The sequence below is a fragment of the Arabidopsis lyrata genome, assembly GCF_000004255.2.
Source record: "Arabidopsis lyrata subsp. lyrata unplaced genomic scaffold ARALYscaffold_3, whole genome shotgun sequence".
NCBI lineage: Eukaryota > Viridiplantae > Streptophyta > Magnoliopsida > Brassicales > Brassicaceae > Arabidopsis > Arabidopsis lyrata.
In genome coordinates, this window is record NW_003302553.1 from 11,859,570 (window position 1) to 11,877,833 (window position 18,264).

Here is an 18,264-nt window from a genome sequence, read left to right on the forward strand (position 1 = left end):
AAAGATAAATAACACAGAGATCTGGAGTCCGTCTATGACGTCTATCAATTTAATAGTCGATCCCGGTTATGTCACACTATCATAATTGCATTGGTTTTTTTCTCAACCTAAGAATAATCGCAGTTTTTTTCTCTCTTTTTTCCTCTGTCAACGACTAATTGAGTTTTAAAACAAAGTAAATATTTGAGAGCGATATACCAAAAGGTGAAGAAGACAATCAGACTCAGACATATACAAATCGACTATTATAGAGATATCATCTAGAATAATTGACCAAAGAAAAGATATTTATGTCGTTATCAAATATAAATATAGGTAATAATTCATCATTTCAAAATATTATTTCCAGCAAAAACTTATTATAGATTTGGACGTTTTTTTTTTCCAGAAAAAAATTAAAACAAATAAAACAGATAGGGGCATGGAATCAATTCATCCAAAAAGTCCAAATGTGTGGATTTTCATTTTTATGTATGCCACAATTTGACTATTCGTAAAAGGCGTTTACATAAAAACAGAAATTTTTATAAGCATCGAAATTAGTCTGAATTTTGGCTTGAAAGTCCTGGTTAACAATGTTTTTTTGAGAAATATGAAGAAAAATGGAGGCATAGAAATAAATAAATAAAAAAAAAAAAGAAATAAAAGAAATAAATAAATCATCCAAAATGAATAACAGAATTTGTAACATTTGAGAAAAAAAGAAAGAAAGTTAAAGCTTATCTTAAGATCATAAATTGTTAAAAACCAAAAGAGGTAACGTCACGAGTCTCTGAGCCACAAATAAGTACAGCTTAAGTTGAGCAAATCTTCTAGAAGGATATTTGTATGTGTGTGTCTGGTTAAAATTCGTGTATAGCTCAAAGAGATGATACGTGGAAGAGTCAGAGACATGAGTAATATAGTGAAGAGTAAGACCAAAAAAATCAGTAACTAATTAACACCAAAATGGTCCAAGAATCTGAAAGAACAGAGAATGATAGTAGTAGCAAAAAAAGGCGTTTGTGTTTACATAATGAAGCTTGTCTTCTTCAAAACGTACCCATTTTCTATTTGATAACCTAGTTTAAACAAATTTGTCAGGAAAATTTTATCGGTTATGGAAAAAAAAACGTTAGAAAACGGTTAAAACATAAAATTGGCAGTAATATTTTGGTTGTTTGAATAATTAAATTAAATTTTTTAAAATAATATTATATAATATCAGATGATTATAATTGTCTTAGACACTAAATGGTAACTGAAGAATTGTGGAAAGGAGTACATCTAATTTTTTTTTTTTTTGTTACCGGTTGAATTGGAGGAATTTGGCCGGTCGCATATATATATAGAAGATAAAAGGCAAAAAAAAAATTCACTATTCAATATTAGAAGTTTTTAGTAAATAATTTGTGAACTAAAAATAAAATAATTATGATTTTATATGATAGTTATTAAATGAAACTAAAATAAATAAAATTACACCAAAAGGTTAAAAACCAATAATTAGTTTTAATGGCTTATGGTTATATATATGATAATTATGTTTAATAAAATAGTAAAATATAATTATTTTAAATTCCGTCCAAATCGATCCTTAAGTTTTTACGAGTTGCAAATGTTTTCGCCAAGTATCGATATTATCTTATGTTTAAAGATTTATAATTTTTATCAGACTTCACTAATCTTGTTGGCAATATTTTTAAATTTAATTAGTATGTATATAAGATTATATAATTAATTAATTTTTTTGTTCTATTTTTAAAAAAGTTTAGCAAGATTCAGCTGTTACCATTTAAACGGGAAAATCCCAGAAAAAACCTCCAAATTAAAACATTTTTCCAACTAAAACCTCAAACTTTTTTCGTTTCCATATAAAACCTCCAAATTGAATTATTTTCCCAATTAAAACCTCCAACTTTTTTCGTTCCCAAATAAAACCTCCAACTAATTATTTTTTTCTAAAAAAACCTTTAAGTCGTCAAATTTGTGTCTGATCAATGATTAACTAACGGTAAACGACTTTTAACGACATGTTTTCCGTTTATTTAGTTTTCAAAATTCACATGTGTTAGTTACAATAGAAAAGATGAAAATCTTAATTACAAACCCTATAATACATTTTTTCTAATTTTTAGGGTTCATATAAAATTTTGGAAACTAAATAAACGAAAAATAGATGTCGTTAACGACTATTAACTATTCCGAACGAAATTACCAGCGATCATTGGTCACCATTGATCGAGCTCAAGTTTGACGACTTGAAAGTTTGTTTAGAGAAAATTTATTAGTTAGAGGTTTTAATTGGGAACGAAAAAAGTTAAAGATTTTAATTAAGAAAATTTTTCAATTTGGAAGTTTTATATGAGAACGAAAAAAGTTTGAGGTTTTACTTAGGAAAATGTTTCAATTTGGAGGTCTTTTCTGGAATTTTCCGCCATTTAATAAAATAAATTATTAATAAAATATAGTTGTGGAAAAAATTATGAATTTAAATAAAAAAATACCTGGTGGATTTATAGTAGAATCATGAAGAGCTGGAACACTTAAAGTCATCATCGAAGAGACACTTTCACTTGGATTCTCGTCATTTTCAGAGGTTGAAGGTGTTTGATTCAAGTCAAAAGAGTATTCTTTTCCACTATTTATAACTGGTATATTTATATCAATATTATGAGAAGTCATTGATAATGTGTTTTCCACCGTTAAAAAAAATTCTGTAACAATATATAGCCACAGAGACTTTTACGTTTTGGCTCCATTCTAAATTTTTTATTTTTTGGCTATTCTGATTTTGGCTCCAAATGAAATTTTAGATCACAATTTATGGTGTCACAATTGATTTCTCGGTGGAATCTTCAAATAAATAAGAAACGTACATGACGTTTTGCATTCCTTTCTTTATTACAAATGTTCAACTACTCATTAAATTATTAAATAGTTCACGTATCTTTTTTGAGTATGTGTTAAAAGTTAAAACCATCAATTTAATTTTAAAATAATTAAGTAATATATATATATATATATATATATATATATATAAAGTATGTTATGAGGTTAAAATTGTCATTCCAACGTTTTTCTTAAAGAATGTGAAAATTTTAAAACCTTCATCTTTGTGGGACGGAGGGAGTATAAACTAAGAGTATATAGTCCAACCAACTTATTTTTAAGGCGGTTGGTAACCACAGATTTTGTTTGCTTCTAACCATCTTATTCGATTTTTTTTCTTTATCCAACCACCTCCTCTAACCATTTCACTGATTGATAACTTTTAAAATGGTTCACTTTCAAGTTTGAAATTCAACGGTGGGAAGTTACCACTCAAACCTAAATATCATTCTGCTTCAGCGCTATTAATCTTTAATTAGTGAACTCTAGTGTTGTTATGTATATGTGAAAACCTTGAAGGTGTCCTCATAAATATTAAGTAACAATCCCAATTTTGTGTAAAAAAGTAAACAACAACAACATATGACAGAAAATGTAGAACACGAGTCTGGACCTAACAAACACATTTTTGTTTCTATGGATTTCTCTAAAAACATATGTAACATTCACTCACACCAACCAAGTGCTTCTTGCTTTTCTTATCATCTTTTTTTGTTTAAGGCTAAGATCACTAAGAGATATCAACAATCTTGTTTAATCTTGTTTAACACTTTAACAAGATTAAACAATTTCTTTGGAATTTTTAAAACCAATTCTTCATCCTCAACATAATCTTTAGGTCTTTACAGCGAATGATGACTTATTAATCAAAATCATTTGACTACCATTACTTAGTTTTTGACATTTGAAATGGAATCAGAAGCAATGTAACAAAAGAAACATAATGTTTCATTTAAGTTCTAATAGGATCTTTAGCGGAATCAAAAGAATTAACTAAAGAATAAAGACTTTTTAATAATATGAATTTCATATTTGAATGCAGAAGCAGAAAGCAAGACATTTACCTGTCCATAAGCAAACTAGTTGCCCTACGATACCTAATAAACCAATGAATGGCAGATACATTCTTTAGTTTGTTTGCGAAAAGCAAGTTTACCACAGCTATAAACACAAAAATAGTTTTGGATTTTCTATCCTTTAGGATTCCGATATGAAAATGTAAGTTAGGTAGACGAACAAATAGAAGCAGCAATGAGTTCAGAGGTTTATAAGGCAAGACAAACAACCACGATAACAGTTTGAGAAATGAGACCTTTTACTACTGGTTATCTGGTTGGTCCTCGTCTTCCTTTTCAGGGTCGTCTTCTGTTTCTTCTTCTTTCTTCTCTTCCTCTTCTTCATCTTCTTCTGGAGGATCGTAAGGCATAGGAGGAGGCAACGGTGACTTCATAGGACTAAACTTAGGGAATATATCTGGTCTCCTCCCTGGCTTCGGTCTCTCCCATTCCTACCACAAACCCCAAAACATTAAAGACAGAAAAATTACGATGACCAAGCAAATGATAACACAAAACCAGAGAGAAAATACACAGCATCGGTGTACGACTAAACATAAGTTAAAGGTGTACCAAGAAACGTAATGAAAACTTGGGGAAATTGGGAAAAAATGTGAATCAATTCATGACAACACGAAGAGAAATTTGACCGACTACATTCCAATTAACAACAAACAAAGAACCTCGGAAAAAGATGCAGAGGAACGCACAAAACTCGCTATACGTTGTCACTAAATACAGCTTCTTTCTAATTGATTCATACGTAAACTAGGCGAAAAGGAGTTCGATTACTCAAAGTTCTCTAACTAAAGAACTCTCTGTACCTAATAAGTTTAGCAAGTGATGAACAACGAATAAGATAGACTCACAATCTCATCTGCTACCAAATCAATTCCTAAATCAAACTTATAAGTATGATACTACAGGCACAGAACAAGAATCTGTTCATGATACTTGTGACTGAATTTCAAGTTTCTATATCAAATTGACACTCTACAAAACATTTCAAGAACAGTAACAATGTGAAATTTCGACGAATCTTATGCAATTTCTAGAAGGAATCGAAGTAGAGAGATACTAACGATAGGGAAATCGAGAGGGTTACGACGAGTGAGCTTCTCTTCCTCAGGAGCCATAGCCACCACCTGTAACTGCTTCCATGCTTTTCTCTGCGTATTGCGGCTTAGCGACGGTGAAGATAGACAACCGTTTCGAAAAAAAAATTCAGCTCTGTTTAGCGACGGTGAAGATAGTGGCGGAGAGAGAAGTGGCCACGGCGGCGAAGGTGATGCCGATATAGAAAACGGCGTCATAGCTCCGCCTCGTTCTTCGATGGCTCTATCTCGAGAAAACGTCACGAAAGTTCCCTTTTGTCAATAGAAAATCGTTTCTCTTTACTTTTTTAATCAAAAATGACAAAAATGACTTTATTACTCCAGCCAAAGTTCTAAAAACTACTAGGTCTGGCCGTTCGGATATTCGGATCGGATTCGGGTCGAGTTTTTCGGGTTCGGGTTTTTTGGGTTTAGAAAACTAAGATCCGTTCGGATATTTTAAAACTTCGGGTTCGGGTCGGGTTCGGATCGGATATTTTGGGTTCGGATTCGGATTTACCCAAAATATCCAAATATTAGAAATTTTTTATCCGATTCTATGCAAAGTATTAAAAAATACTCAAAAAATCTATAAAACCCAACTATTTTAACTCGAATCTAACCCAAAGTAGCTAAAACACCCGAAAATATCTTAACATCCGAATAATTTAGGCACTTAGGTTATTACAAGTATAAATATTACTAATATATTATAATTATGTACTTATATTTTGGGTATGTTCGGATACTTGTTCGGGTTCGAGTTCGGGTTGGGTTCGGGTTCGGGTTTTCGGGTTGTGAAGTTTAGAACCCATTCGGGTATTTTAAAACTTTGGGTTTGGGTTCGGGTCGGATTTTTCGGGTCGGGTTCGGGTATTATGCGCAGGCCTAAAAACTACATCTAAAATCTTGGTTTTATGATTTTATCTATCCAACCAAATTGATTTCCGATCTAACCTAAAAGCTCAACCAAATACCCTAATTATTTGATATCCTCTTCATTCATTGTTTTCATTCAATCGTTTCGAAAAATTTCAAAAGAAACAACCGTTTTCTCCACGATTTCTCGATTTCAAATTCAAAATTGTTTATCTCTTTCGTTGCTGAGAACTCCACCAATTCGCTCTCATAAATCTCCGTTTTATCTTGTTGTCTATTATGGCTCCTAAAACAAAGTGGACGGGCAAAAAGAGAAAGAGAGGAGCTAGTCGAAGAAAAGAGGTAGGGGAAGAAGATGGAGAAACGAGTTCCAAGAACCCAATTGAGAGAGTTGAAGTGGTAGAAGAAGAGAGAGAAGAAGATAGAGGAGCGTTAAGTCCGGTTGTCAAGAATGAGGAAGATGTGAATGAGGAAGAAGAGAATGAAGAAGATGAGAACGAAGAAGGAGAAGAGAATGAAGACGGAGGAGAGACTAGTAGTAGAACCTTGGGCGACTCCTCTGATGAGAGATCCAAGGATGAGATATCAGAGAAAAATCGAGATGAAAGATTATGTTTTGTGAGAAGCCCAAAGACTTGTCCGGGTTTCTTTACCTACTTAACACTTCTAAGAGCATCTCCAATGGATGTATTTTAGAGTTCTCTCCTAAGTTTCTCTTGAAAAAAATGCTGAAAAATAAATCAAAACTCTGATTTATTAAGAGAAACACCTCTCTTGAGAGAAACTTTGAGTAGGAAGAGAGACGATGACGTGGTTTAATCTCAACCGTCGATTGTTTTGATCCCAAAAAAAAAACGCGTGAAAAAAAATTTAAAGAAGCCAGAGACTTTTGTCATTTCCCGACTTCTGTTTCTCTCTCTTTCTTCTTTGCGAAACCAAACACTTTTCTCAAGCCGCCGACGACGATTGAGGTCACGATTGAGGCCGCCGACAACGATTGAGGGAAGAATAGAGAGGCCGCCGGCGACGATTAGGCCGGATTCGTCATTTACCCCACCGCATGTCACGATCGGGAGTGAGAGAGATATGCAAATCGGATATCCAAATTCAACGGATGGAGAGTAATCGATTCAGCTTGAATTGTAATTGGTAAGAGCATATACTTCTTTTATGGAATTTGATGCAGTTTATAATGATTTAATTTGGGGAATTTGATGTTCTTTTTTTAGGGTTCTTTGAATTTTACAAACTAGGGTTCATAGTTTCGTAAATTATCGTAAATTAAGAATTTGCTTAAGACTGATCGATCTTCTTGTGTTATTTTCAGTGTATGAATCAAAGAAGTATTGCGTTAGGCCTATATTGATCAATTTTGTTCATGTGGTGGTGATCGGCAAGTTTATTCTTGGGATGTATCAACCAGTTAATTGTATATTGATATCAAATGATGGAAACTGCGTTTTAGCTGGTTGCTTGGATTCTACTATGCGTCTACTTGACAGGTAAAACCAAACTATATTGTATGTTCTGAAAAAAAACTTATATTTCTCTTGGATTTGTCTTAACTCTTGTGAATATCTTTAAAATTACGAAACCACAGGAGAGCTACTGCAAGTCTTTAAAGGTGATATTTCAAGTGTATAAAGATCCTCTTCTGAAGTTTTAGGTTTGTCTCTTTCTTTTCGTTATTGATCTCCAATTGATAAAACATGAGGAATTTACTAGTTTTGGGATAATGGTTTTGATACACTGCTTGATGTGAAATTCTCAAACCTATCAGGCCATTAATCTTAACTTTTTGTTTAATCTGCTATAGTTTTGGCTTTTTACTGAGTATGCATGCAATTGAATTGGTTTAAGCTGCAACAAATCTACTGGCTATTAATTGGCACATTTTACCATTGAATTTACGAGGCCTGAGTATGATGTTTAATGTATGATGTGTTTTGCCTTTGCTATAAATAATATACATCGTCTTTGGATATCTCACAACTCAAGCTTTTCTATTATTGTTCTTTGCTTCAACTACAAAAACAATTTTTCCCTTAATTTTTCTTTGCTTTTACCACAAAACAATCAATCACCAAAGCTTTTATATATATATCTATATTTTTTAATACTTAAACCTACCAAACAATATGGCTTCTTCATCCCGTACTCCATTCGACGACGCCATGGAAGAAAGCTTCTCTCAATCACTTGATCAACAATTCGAGAATATGTTCGTCGAATTGTCTAATGGCGAAGAGGTGGCAAAAAAAAAAGGAAACGAGCTTATTTTGACAGAAAACGCGAAGAAGGGCACGTCCTTTTATGGAACGATTATTTTAGTGATAATGCGATGTTTCCACCTCAAATTTTTCGCCGCCGTTTTCGAATGAACAAGCCGTTGTTCTTGCGTATTGTTGATCGACTCTCCAGTGAAATCCCGTTCTTTCAACATCGAAGAGATGCTACAGGAAGGTTTGGACACTCTCCAATACAAAAATGTACGACAGCTATTCGTTTGCTTGCTTATGGTTATGCGTCTGATGCGGTTGACGAATACCTCCGTATAGGTGAAAGCACTGCGATGTCTTGCTTGGAGAATTTTACAAAGGGAATTATTTCTTTCTTCGGAGATGAATATCTAACCTACAGCCACAGATCTGAGAAGACTACTCAATATTGGAAAGATACGAGGATTTCCCGGGATGATAGGAAGTCTCGATTGTATGCATTGGGAGTGGAAGAATTGCCCCACCGCTTGGAAAGGCCAGTAACCACGTGGCTCTGGAAAACCAACCATCGTTTTAGAGGCGGTCGCATCATAAGATCTCTGGATTTGGCACACATTTTTTGGACTTCCAGGTACCTTAAACGATATAAATATTCTTGATCGATCACCAATTTTTGATGATATATTACAAGGTCGAGCTCCGAATGTGAATTACAAAGTCAATGGCCGTGAGTATCATTTAGCTTACTATCTCACAGATGGTATTTATCCGAAATGGGCGACTTTTATCCAATCTATTCGATTACCACAAACTCGGAAAGACACTTTATTTGCTACACATCAAGAAGCGGCCCGTAAAGATGTCGAACGTGCATTTGGAGTATTGCAAGCTCGCTTTCACATTATTAAAAACCCAAATCTCGTTTGGGATAAGGAAAAATTTGGAAATATTATGAAAGCATGTATCATACTGCACAATATGATAGTCGAAGACGAACGAGATGGGTACAACACTCAGTTTGATGTTTCAGAATTCCTACAAGTTGAAGGAAACCAAACTTCACAAGTCGATTTATCGTATTCTACAGGTATGCCTCCAAATCTCGAGAATATGATGGGCATGCGAAATCAACTTCGTGATCAAAATATGCATCAACAATTGAAAAGTGATTTGGTTGAGCATATATGGAGAAAATTTCGCAACAATCAACAGAATAACTAATCGTTTTTTTTTTCAAATTTATTTTCAAATGTATGAAATTATTGTATCTTTAATATGTTATGAATTGTAATATTTTTCAGATTTATGAAATCAAATAAATAAAAAAATAATTTAATTTTTTCCTGAGAACCCACAAAGAGAGCCTACCATTGGACTTTGCAAAATCTTAAAATATAATTAACAAAATCTCTCATCTCATAAATTTGAAAATTTTAATCTTAAAAAATGGTGAGAGCAAATTTTCAAACTTGCTACAACAAAATCTTTCAGTTAACTAACTCGCCAATTTCAATCAGAAAACTAACAATTTAATCACACCACTTTTAGATACGGTTTACTATCCAAGCCAACTCATAATTTCATAGTAACCAATGACATTCACGATAGGTTCAATAACCAATGCCATTCACGATAGGTTCAATAACCTCAATTCCATCTCCACAAACCCATTAATAATAATAAACTAAGCAGCCACTTGGTGGAACACCACAAATGAACTCTCGATAATTAATTTCGTTAATTTAATCAGTTACACAGAAGATTTCTTGGTTAGACTCCGTGTTCAAAAAATCACTAGGCGCTAGTCGGGCGGTGAGGATGTGCCTAGTACCTAGCAAAAAAATCGGGGATTACCCGGGGATTAGTTTTAGGGCTATTTAATGTTTTAAAAACATATCAATCCATTATAATTAAGAAATTTATATAATATTGTTTTTAAAATTGCATTAAATACATGAAAACAAGAATTTAATTTCAAATTTATGATTTGTATACAAATTACGAACATAAGTAGGACGTTTTGAATTTTAGATAAAAAAAAAAGTAAAAAACAAAAAAAAAAAAAAAAAAATTGGGCTAGGCGCCGTCTAGGCGGGCTAGGCGGCCGCCTAGGCGGTCTAGGCGGACAAAAAATCGGATCTCCGATTTTTCTCACCGATTTGGACAAAATCGCCGCGGTGCCCCTCCGATCAGCGCCTAGGCGGCTAGGCGGCCGACTTTTAGAACAAGGGTTAGACTTAATTTTATCGTCCACGTGAGTGTGATATGAATGGCAGTGTTTGTTTTCCAAGTAATTCAACAAAGTTTGACACTTTAAGTCTCTGTAGCAACTCAATTACAGTCTACCACAAATAACTCAATTTTCTTCAAGGTATGTCTCCTCTTACTCACATATAAAAATCTTGTGTGCGCTCATCAAAACCAGAAAATTGCAGCCATAAACCCATCCTTATCAAACCCAAGACAGTCCTACTTCATTCTAACTTCAAGAGTTCAATCCTATAATCTAAACCAGCCAGTAAAACCAGCAAATAAACGTTAACCAGCATGATTCCAAGCCTATAACTCTAAACCGTTTGTTCCTCTTTGTGAAGCTATCACAAATCAGTGACATTTGTTCTGTCTTAGAAGAATATGCAGACTCGATACATGATTCGTTTTGCTCGTTCTTCTCCTCAAAGCTTCTATACTTGCTTCTCTAATGATGAAATGTTGATTTCTACTCTGGAATTTCGTCGATCACTTGGTGTGCATTACAGAACAGACCCAAACCCAGATTTTCAATTAACTTGGGGATAACATCGATCCAACTCTGATCTCTTTGTTTACTGCTGCAAGCACCGTGGTTCTCTTATGTCTAATTGCCTCATATATATCTTGCGTTATGCAGCTCCTCTTTTCTTATTCTAGCGGCGATGATTTTGTGACAGAGAGAACAAAGAGAATGACGTGGAAGAAATAAAGTTGAGCTCTATTATTTAAAATGTTTTGATTGGATTTTGTTTTTAATGATGTGTCAGTCTAAGAACAGTTGAAAAAGCTGACGTGTCAATCCAGAAGAGAAACCCGGTGTTATTAAGAGAAACCCGGTGTTATTATTGTATTGATAATGCCGAAACTCGTCCATTTTGAGCTCTCGATGTAGTTATTTGAACATAACAGATTCACCGGGTCCATGCTGAAAATTCTGGTGTTTGAAGTTCTATGACTTACGATGGACTTCACGGCTTCTTCGCCATCTTGAATAAGCTTTATTCTTAGAGCTAAATAATTTTTTGCTAGACCAGATCAGGATGTGTGCGAAATCCGACATCATTTGTATTTGTTACGATTTAATTGATTTCACATTATATAAAGCAACATTTGTATGTTAGCATTTCGTTACAAAACCACGTATATTCATAAGAAGTACCCCAATCTTATACCATAAAATAAATATTTTTTGTAATCCATTGTTACAAATTCATCGTTTGCTTCTTTATTGCGGTGGATTTGTAAATGAACACTTATAGAAAAAATCATATAAACATGTTTTCAACTTTGGCTAGTTTGACTATTAATTAGTTCTTGATGCTATCTGATATTTTTTAATTTTCTCATTGGTAATGTATTAATTCTCTAAATCTTTGACCACGTATTATTTCCTCTTTGGTAATTTAAAATTATCATAACATGACTGGACTCGCAACCTTATATATGTAATGGAAAATGAATATATGGCTTAAGTACTAAGTACTACGACGAAATAACACGCCAAGTATAAAATGAAGAAAATGATGAACGTTTCTCTCAAACTTCCACTCTTGATTTTCATTTTGGTTATCACAACTAGTAAGTGTTTTATATATGTTTAGTTATTTACATTTAAACCGTGAGTGATGAAAAAGTATCATTTCTTACAAATATTTTCTTTTTATTTTAGTTAAAATAAATTCAAAACATTTCATATGTAAATATACTAAGAAAATAATTTTAATTGAAAACCTTACTAATGTTCATTGTCAAAACATATTTAATCTTGTAGACAAAAAAAAAAACATTTAATCCGAAACTTTTTAATAAACAAAATTCTCAATTAAAGAAGTTTAAACATAGTCTGAATATTGCATCAATCTCTTGTTTGAATTCCATGGGCTTGATTAATTTTGGTTGAAGAAACATTTTTACCAACCAACAAAATATAGTTTTAGAACAGTAAACTTGTTTTATCTTTGGGAGATTTACTCAGATGTTATACATTTTATATGAAATTACCAGAAACATACAGATCTTTTTTTTATTACTATCATATTTCGGGTATATTTTTTATACCAAGCGTGCCCCTGTTAAACATTACAGGAAAAAACGTAATTACAAAGAATACCACTGCCACGTCAGCAAAGCCGCGTCGCCACGTCAGAAATCGCTGACGTGTATTAATGAACTCAGCCGTCGAGCGATATAGCGGCAGTGACGGCTGAGTTATGGTATGTTGCTGCTGATTTAAGAAAAATTGCTGAGTTATGAGCAACCGGCTGACTTACGAGTATTACCCAGCCTGGAGTTACGGCTGACTTACTGAAATATGTCTGAGTTATGATAAAATGGCTGACTTTCGAGCATAACCCAACCTAAGTTACGGCTGAGTTTTCACCCGATGGTTGATTTGTCAAATTTTTGGCTGAGTGTATTGGCTCCGACACGGCTGACTTAACTTTCTCCGGCTGGCTGAGTTATCAAAGACGGCTTAGTTATGGGATGACGTTACGGCTGATTTATGTTCGAGTATCATAAATCAGCCGTAATGAGCTGGATTAACGGAAAACTCGGCCTTATTATGGCTGACTTAGTAGCGAAAGATTAATTACTAGAATAGCATGTAATGACGGCCGACTTATTAAACGACACGATTGAGTTAAATATTTTTGGTTGAGTTACGACAGTAAACGGCTGAATTTGGCTGCCGTTTTTTTGTTTTTTAATTACTGTAATAGTATTCATGTTGCGGCTGAGTTAAAGTTTTGTTTGATGGCTGGTTTAATTAAGTTGATTTACATTTTCGTTTGGTGGCTTACTTGCCACTTCATCAATTAAAAAATGACGTGGATGCAACATTCCATGTCATCATTCCATGTCATCATCATCAAAGGACAAAAAAATAGGGCCAAATTTTTTCAACTCGTCTTCTTCACCTGAGTTTATCACATCACCGGAACTTCCAATTCCTCATCGTCTTCCTCATTCTTCTTCAATTTCTTTCATCCTTCTCCCGATATGGTTGATCCGGTTCCGGTAATTGGGTATAAAAACACAAATACGTATTTAACACCGATGAAAGAGGGTGTAGAGTTGTGCAGATAGATGCGAAAACAACGCACGAAAAACTTGTGAAGTTGGTGCTCGATGATAAAGTTAGAGGAAATGTTGCGTCTCTTATTGTTTCGCTGCAAATTTACATGTCACGGCTGAGTTATATGCTTAAGGGAAGACGAAAGGTTTGGTCAATTTACATGTCACGGCTGAGTTATATGTTCCAGGGAAGACGAAAGGTTCGGTAAAATTACATTACGGCTGAGTTATATGCTTAAGGAAAGACGAAAAAGTTCGGTCAATTTACATGTCACAGCTGAGTTATATGTTCCAGGGAAGACGAAAGGTTCGGTAAAATTACATTACGGCTGAGTTATATGTTTAAGAGAAGACGAAAGGTTCGGTAAATTTACATGTCACGGCTGAGTTATATTCTCCAGGGAAGACGATAGATGGGTGTAAATTATATGTTACGGGTGAGTTATATGCTTCAGGGAAGACAAAAGGTTCGGTAAATTACATGTCACGGCTGAGTTATCATTCATGGAAGACGAAAGGTTGTGTAAATTATATGTTACGGTTGAGTTACATCACGTTACGGCTGAGTTACATCACTTTACGGCTGATTTATAATACAGATCGGAAAGCAACATTTTTTTGGAGAAGACAATATGAAATTTATTGGTCAAATAACAACAATCAAATTAAGATTCGTAAAAATATGTTTGAGGGATACATAGGAGGAAGACTAAACCGTATGAATCAAAACATAGATAGAAGTAGAAATGTCTCCAAATAGATCGATTGAGAGGAAGATTAAACGAGAGACATGTAAAATCAAAGTAAAAGAGTAGCTATTCTTGATTTCAACTCAAACCTGTAACGAATCATGTAGAATTCTATAGATCTCTTTGTTTTGGGTTTTGATTTTTGATGACTTTTTTCGTGAGCGTGGTTGCGAGTAGATCTGACGAAGCTTTTGATTTGGGACCCTATGGCAAGCGTTGTGGCTGTGAGGTCTAGGAAGATCCAGCCCAATCCTGCAATTTGAAGATCTCTGTCAATGTTGTACCCAAGTTAGTTGCAGATTATTAGATCTAAAAGCTTTTCTTGGATTTGGAGACAAAAAAAAAGAGAAGAGGAGAAATGATCTAAAAGCTTTTCTTGGATTTGGAGACAAAAAAGAAAAGAGAAGAAATAACGTGAGTTTGAGGAGTGTGAGATTGGTGATGTGGATTAATGACATGAATAATCAAATTTTTATTTATTATTTTTAATTAAAAACGAATTAAAAATTATTAATTAAAAAAAAAACTAATGAAGGGTGTTAATTGTAATTAAACAAATGCTCAAAACATATGAGTAATTTTTAGAAAATGTATGATATTCTAGTAATATTCGAACTTTTGGTTAACATCTGAGTAAATATTTCTTTATCTTTTCAATTATTATTTCTATCGTTTTAGACACACAAATCTTACTAAAGAAATTTTTTTAACCCTTACAATTAAGCTATTGTAATTATGCGAATGATGAATGAATAGATCTTGGATTAGAAGCAAGGGAACTAGCCGGAGTTAACGAGAAATTCGAAATTGCTGCTGGAAGTTCAAACTGTTGGATAATTCAAGACTTAAAGAAGAAGTTATCTCTTAGAAGAAGAAGCTTCTAGAGATAAGTAAGGATATTCACAAATATGTTTTAGATAATGATAAAGTATCTAGATAGAGTTTGTGTTTTACCTAATCCTAATAGACTTGGGAGATGTCCAAGTTCTATATAATACAAGGGTCCATGGAAGGATGTTTCATGAGACTTAGAGAGAAGAGATTTAGTTTTGTGAGAGTTTCTAAGTCTAATAAAGAAGTGTTGTTCTTTATATTCTAAGTTCTAGCAGTCATAACTTTGAATTGGTATCAGAGCTTGAAGGAGAAGTACCGATCGAAGACGACGATCAAAGCTTCACGTATCCAAGATGGGAGACGTAGAACCTTCAACACGAACAAACGACATTGGAGCCCCAACGATCCAATGCCCTATGTTAACAACAACAAACTATACATTTTGGGCGATGAGGATGAAGATCTTGTTAAGTGTAAGCGAAGTATGGGACACCATAGAACCAGGATCAACGGACAGAAAGAAGAACAATGTAGCGACAGCTCTTCTATTTCAATCAATCCCCGAGAGCCTCATCCTACAAATTGGAGAACAAGGCACGGCAAAGTTGCTGTGGGCTGCGATCAAATCTCGTCACCAGGGAGCAGACCGTGTTAAAGTGGCGAGACTCCAAACCCTAATGTCACAACTCGATCGGTTGAAGATGGAAGACACCGACTCGGTTGATGACTTTGCGGGAAAGATTTCGGGAATAGCTTCCCAATCTGCTTCTCTCGGAAATACAATTGACGAATCGAAGTTGGTGAAGAAGTTCTTGACAAGTCTTCCTAGAGGAAAATTCATACAAATTGTAGCTTCTCTTGAGCAAGTCCTAGACTTAGAAACAACGGGATTTGAAGAAATAGTAGGGAGAATAAAAGCTTACGATGAGCGTATAAGGGATGAGACTCAAGGAGAGGATCAAAGTAAACTCTTGTTTTCAAACAATAGCCACGGAGGCTACGGCGGAAACAGAGGAGGTTACGGAACCAGAGGAGGACGAGGTTTTGGTAGGGGCAGAGGAAACTTTGGTAGAGGTAGGGGTCGAGGGAGATTCAATAGCCAAGATCAAGGAGCAACAGCTGCGGAAGAAAAACCAAAATCGAAAAGAGATCGTTCCAAGGTAATATGTTGGAGATGTGACAAAGCGGGTCACTTTGCATTGACATGTCCCGAGAAACCAATGCAAAACCAAGAAGCTAACCTAAACGAGACACAAGAAGCCGATGCCTTATATGTCCATGAAGTCGTATTCCTTAACGAAGATCGGGTAATCCCTAAGAACTATGATACTAATAACAACTCGAGTATTTGGTATTTAGATACCGGTGCAAGTAACCACATGTCGGGGAACAAAGATTTCTTCTCAAACCTAGATGAGAACGTAAAAGGTAAAGTGAGGTTTGGCGATGGCTCGTGTGTGAATATCATTGGCAAAGGAACGATTGTCTTTGTGTGCAAGACCGGAGAGAAAAGAGCTCTCAAAGACATCTATCTCATACCCGAGCTAAAACACAACATATTGAGTCTTGGACAAGCAACTGAAGGTGGGTGCGAAGTACACATGAAAGAAGACATGTTAACACTAAGTGATCCATGTGGAAAGTTGCTTGTAAGAGTCACAAGATCTCCAAACCGACTCTACAAAACCCCGATGAAAATAAGCAGTCCAATGTGTCTACTTTTACGTGATGATGAAGAAACATGGAAGTGGCACTCAAGACTTGGACATGTGAGCTTTGGTGTCATGAATAATATGGTACAAAAGGAGATGGTCGAAGGAATGCCACGAACTCTACATGAAAAGAGTGTGTGTGACGTGTGCTTAGCCGGAAAACAAACAAGAAATTCATTCCCGATAAAAACAAGCTTCCGTGCGGCACAAGCATTGGAACTAGTTCATGGCGACTTATGCGGGCCAATCTCACCACCAACACCAGCTAACAACCGGTATGTATTCGTCTTAATTGATGATTTTTCTAGGTACATGTGGACCATGTTGCTAAAGGAAAAGAGTGAGGCGTTCGATCGGTTTAAAAAGTTTAAAGAAGTTGTGGAGAAACAAACCGGGCTAACCGTGAAAACTTTTCGCACCGATAGAGGAGGAGAGTTTACCTCAGCTCAATTCACTTCCTTTTGTGAAGAAAAAGGAATAACAAGACATCTTACTGCTCCTTACACACCACAACAAAATGGTGTAGTTGAAAGAAGAAACCGGACATTAATGGAGATGACAAGAAGCTTACTTAAGGCAATGAGGATTCCGAATCACTTATGGGGAGAAGCTGTTCGTCATTCAACTTACCTCATTAATCGAGTTCCTACTAAGGCTTTGAAGGGTCAAACGCCTTACGAGTGCTTCACGTTCAAGAAACCGAACATAGAACATTTGAGAGTCTTTGGTTGTATGGCCTACGCTAAAATCAATGGACCACATCTTAAGAAGCTAGATGAAAGGTCAAGGAGCGTGGTCAATCTTGGAACCGAGCCGGGTTCTAAAGCCTATAGACTCTATGACCCGGTCTCAAGGAAAGTAATTGTTAGTAGAGACGTGGTCTTCGATGAAAAGAAAGCTTGGAACTGGTCATCTACAACAAGTGAATCCAATGGTGAACCGGGTATGTTTAAACTCACTCGTGGAGGTATTATAGATAATGGAGATGGATATGGTGATGATCAAGCCAATGAAAACCATAATCCGGATCAAGATCCTATAGACCAAGACGAGGAAGAAGAGGTAGAAGAAGAGGTAGAAGAAGAGGAACATGTTGACAATGTCGTGAATCAAGGAGCAGAAAATCAACAAGTAGTGACTAGATATGGCCGTACGATAAGACAACCTAGCTACCTTGATGATTATGTGTTGCTTGCAGAACAAGAAAGTGGTAGGTTACTACTTACGGTAGACGGAGAACCCGAAAATTACTTTGAAGCTGAACATCAAAAGGAATGGATTGATGCAATGCAAGCCGAGTTGGATTCAATTCTCAAGAACAAGACATGGGAACTCGTTGATAAACCGGTTGATGTTAAACCTATTGGTCTTAAGTGGATTTATAAGATCAAGAAGAAAGCGGATGGCTCGGTTAATAAATACAAGGCAAGGCTTGTAGCTAAAGGCTATGTACAACAACAAGGCGTAGATTTTGATGAAGTGTTTGCTCACGGTGGCACGTCTCGAAACTATACGCCTTCTCA

The 18,264-nt window shown here is 35.1% G+C and overlaps 2 protein-coding genes across 2 annotated transcripts in view; one reads left to right on the forward strand and one right to left on the reverse strand.

The window, feature by feature from the left end:
• Window positions 1-3,902: 3,902 nt before the first annotated feature.
• On the reverse strand, window positions 3,903-5,333 carry LOC9321719 (protein virilizer homolog). Its single transcript, XM_002885607.2, has 2 exons — window positions 5,009-5,333; window positions 3,903-4,378 (listed from the first exon to the last, which is right to left on the reverse strand). Exons 1-2 carry the CDS (start codon window positions 5,237-5,239, stop codon window positions 4,190-4,192), a joined length of 420 nt encoding a protein of 139 aa, XP_002885653.1. The 5' UTR covers window positions 5,240-5,333; the 3' UTR covers window positions 3,903-4,189.
• A 6,558-nt stretch (window positions 5,334-11,891) lies between these two features.
• LOC110229637 (putative defensin-like protein 257) overlaps window positions 11,892-18,264 on the forward strand; it is an 8,095-nt gene continuing 1,722 nt past the window's right edge. Inside the window, exons 1-2 of the mRNA XM_021030239.1 lie at window positions 11,892-11,949; window positions 14,952-15,023. Coding sequence (XP_020885898.1) covers window positions 11,892-11,949; window positions 14,952-15,023 — 130 coding nt within the window. The remainder of the gene's footprint in view (window positions 11,950-14,951; window positions 15,024-18,264) is intronic.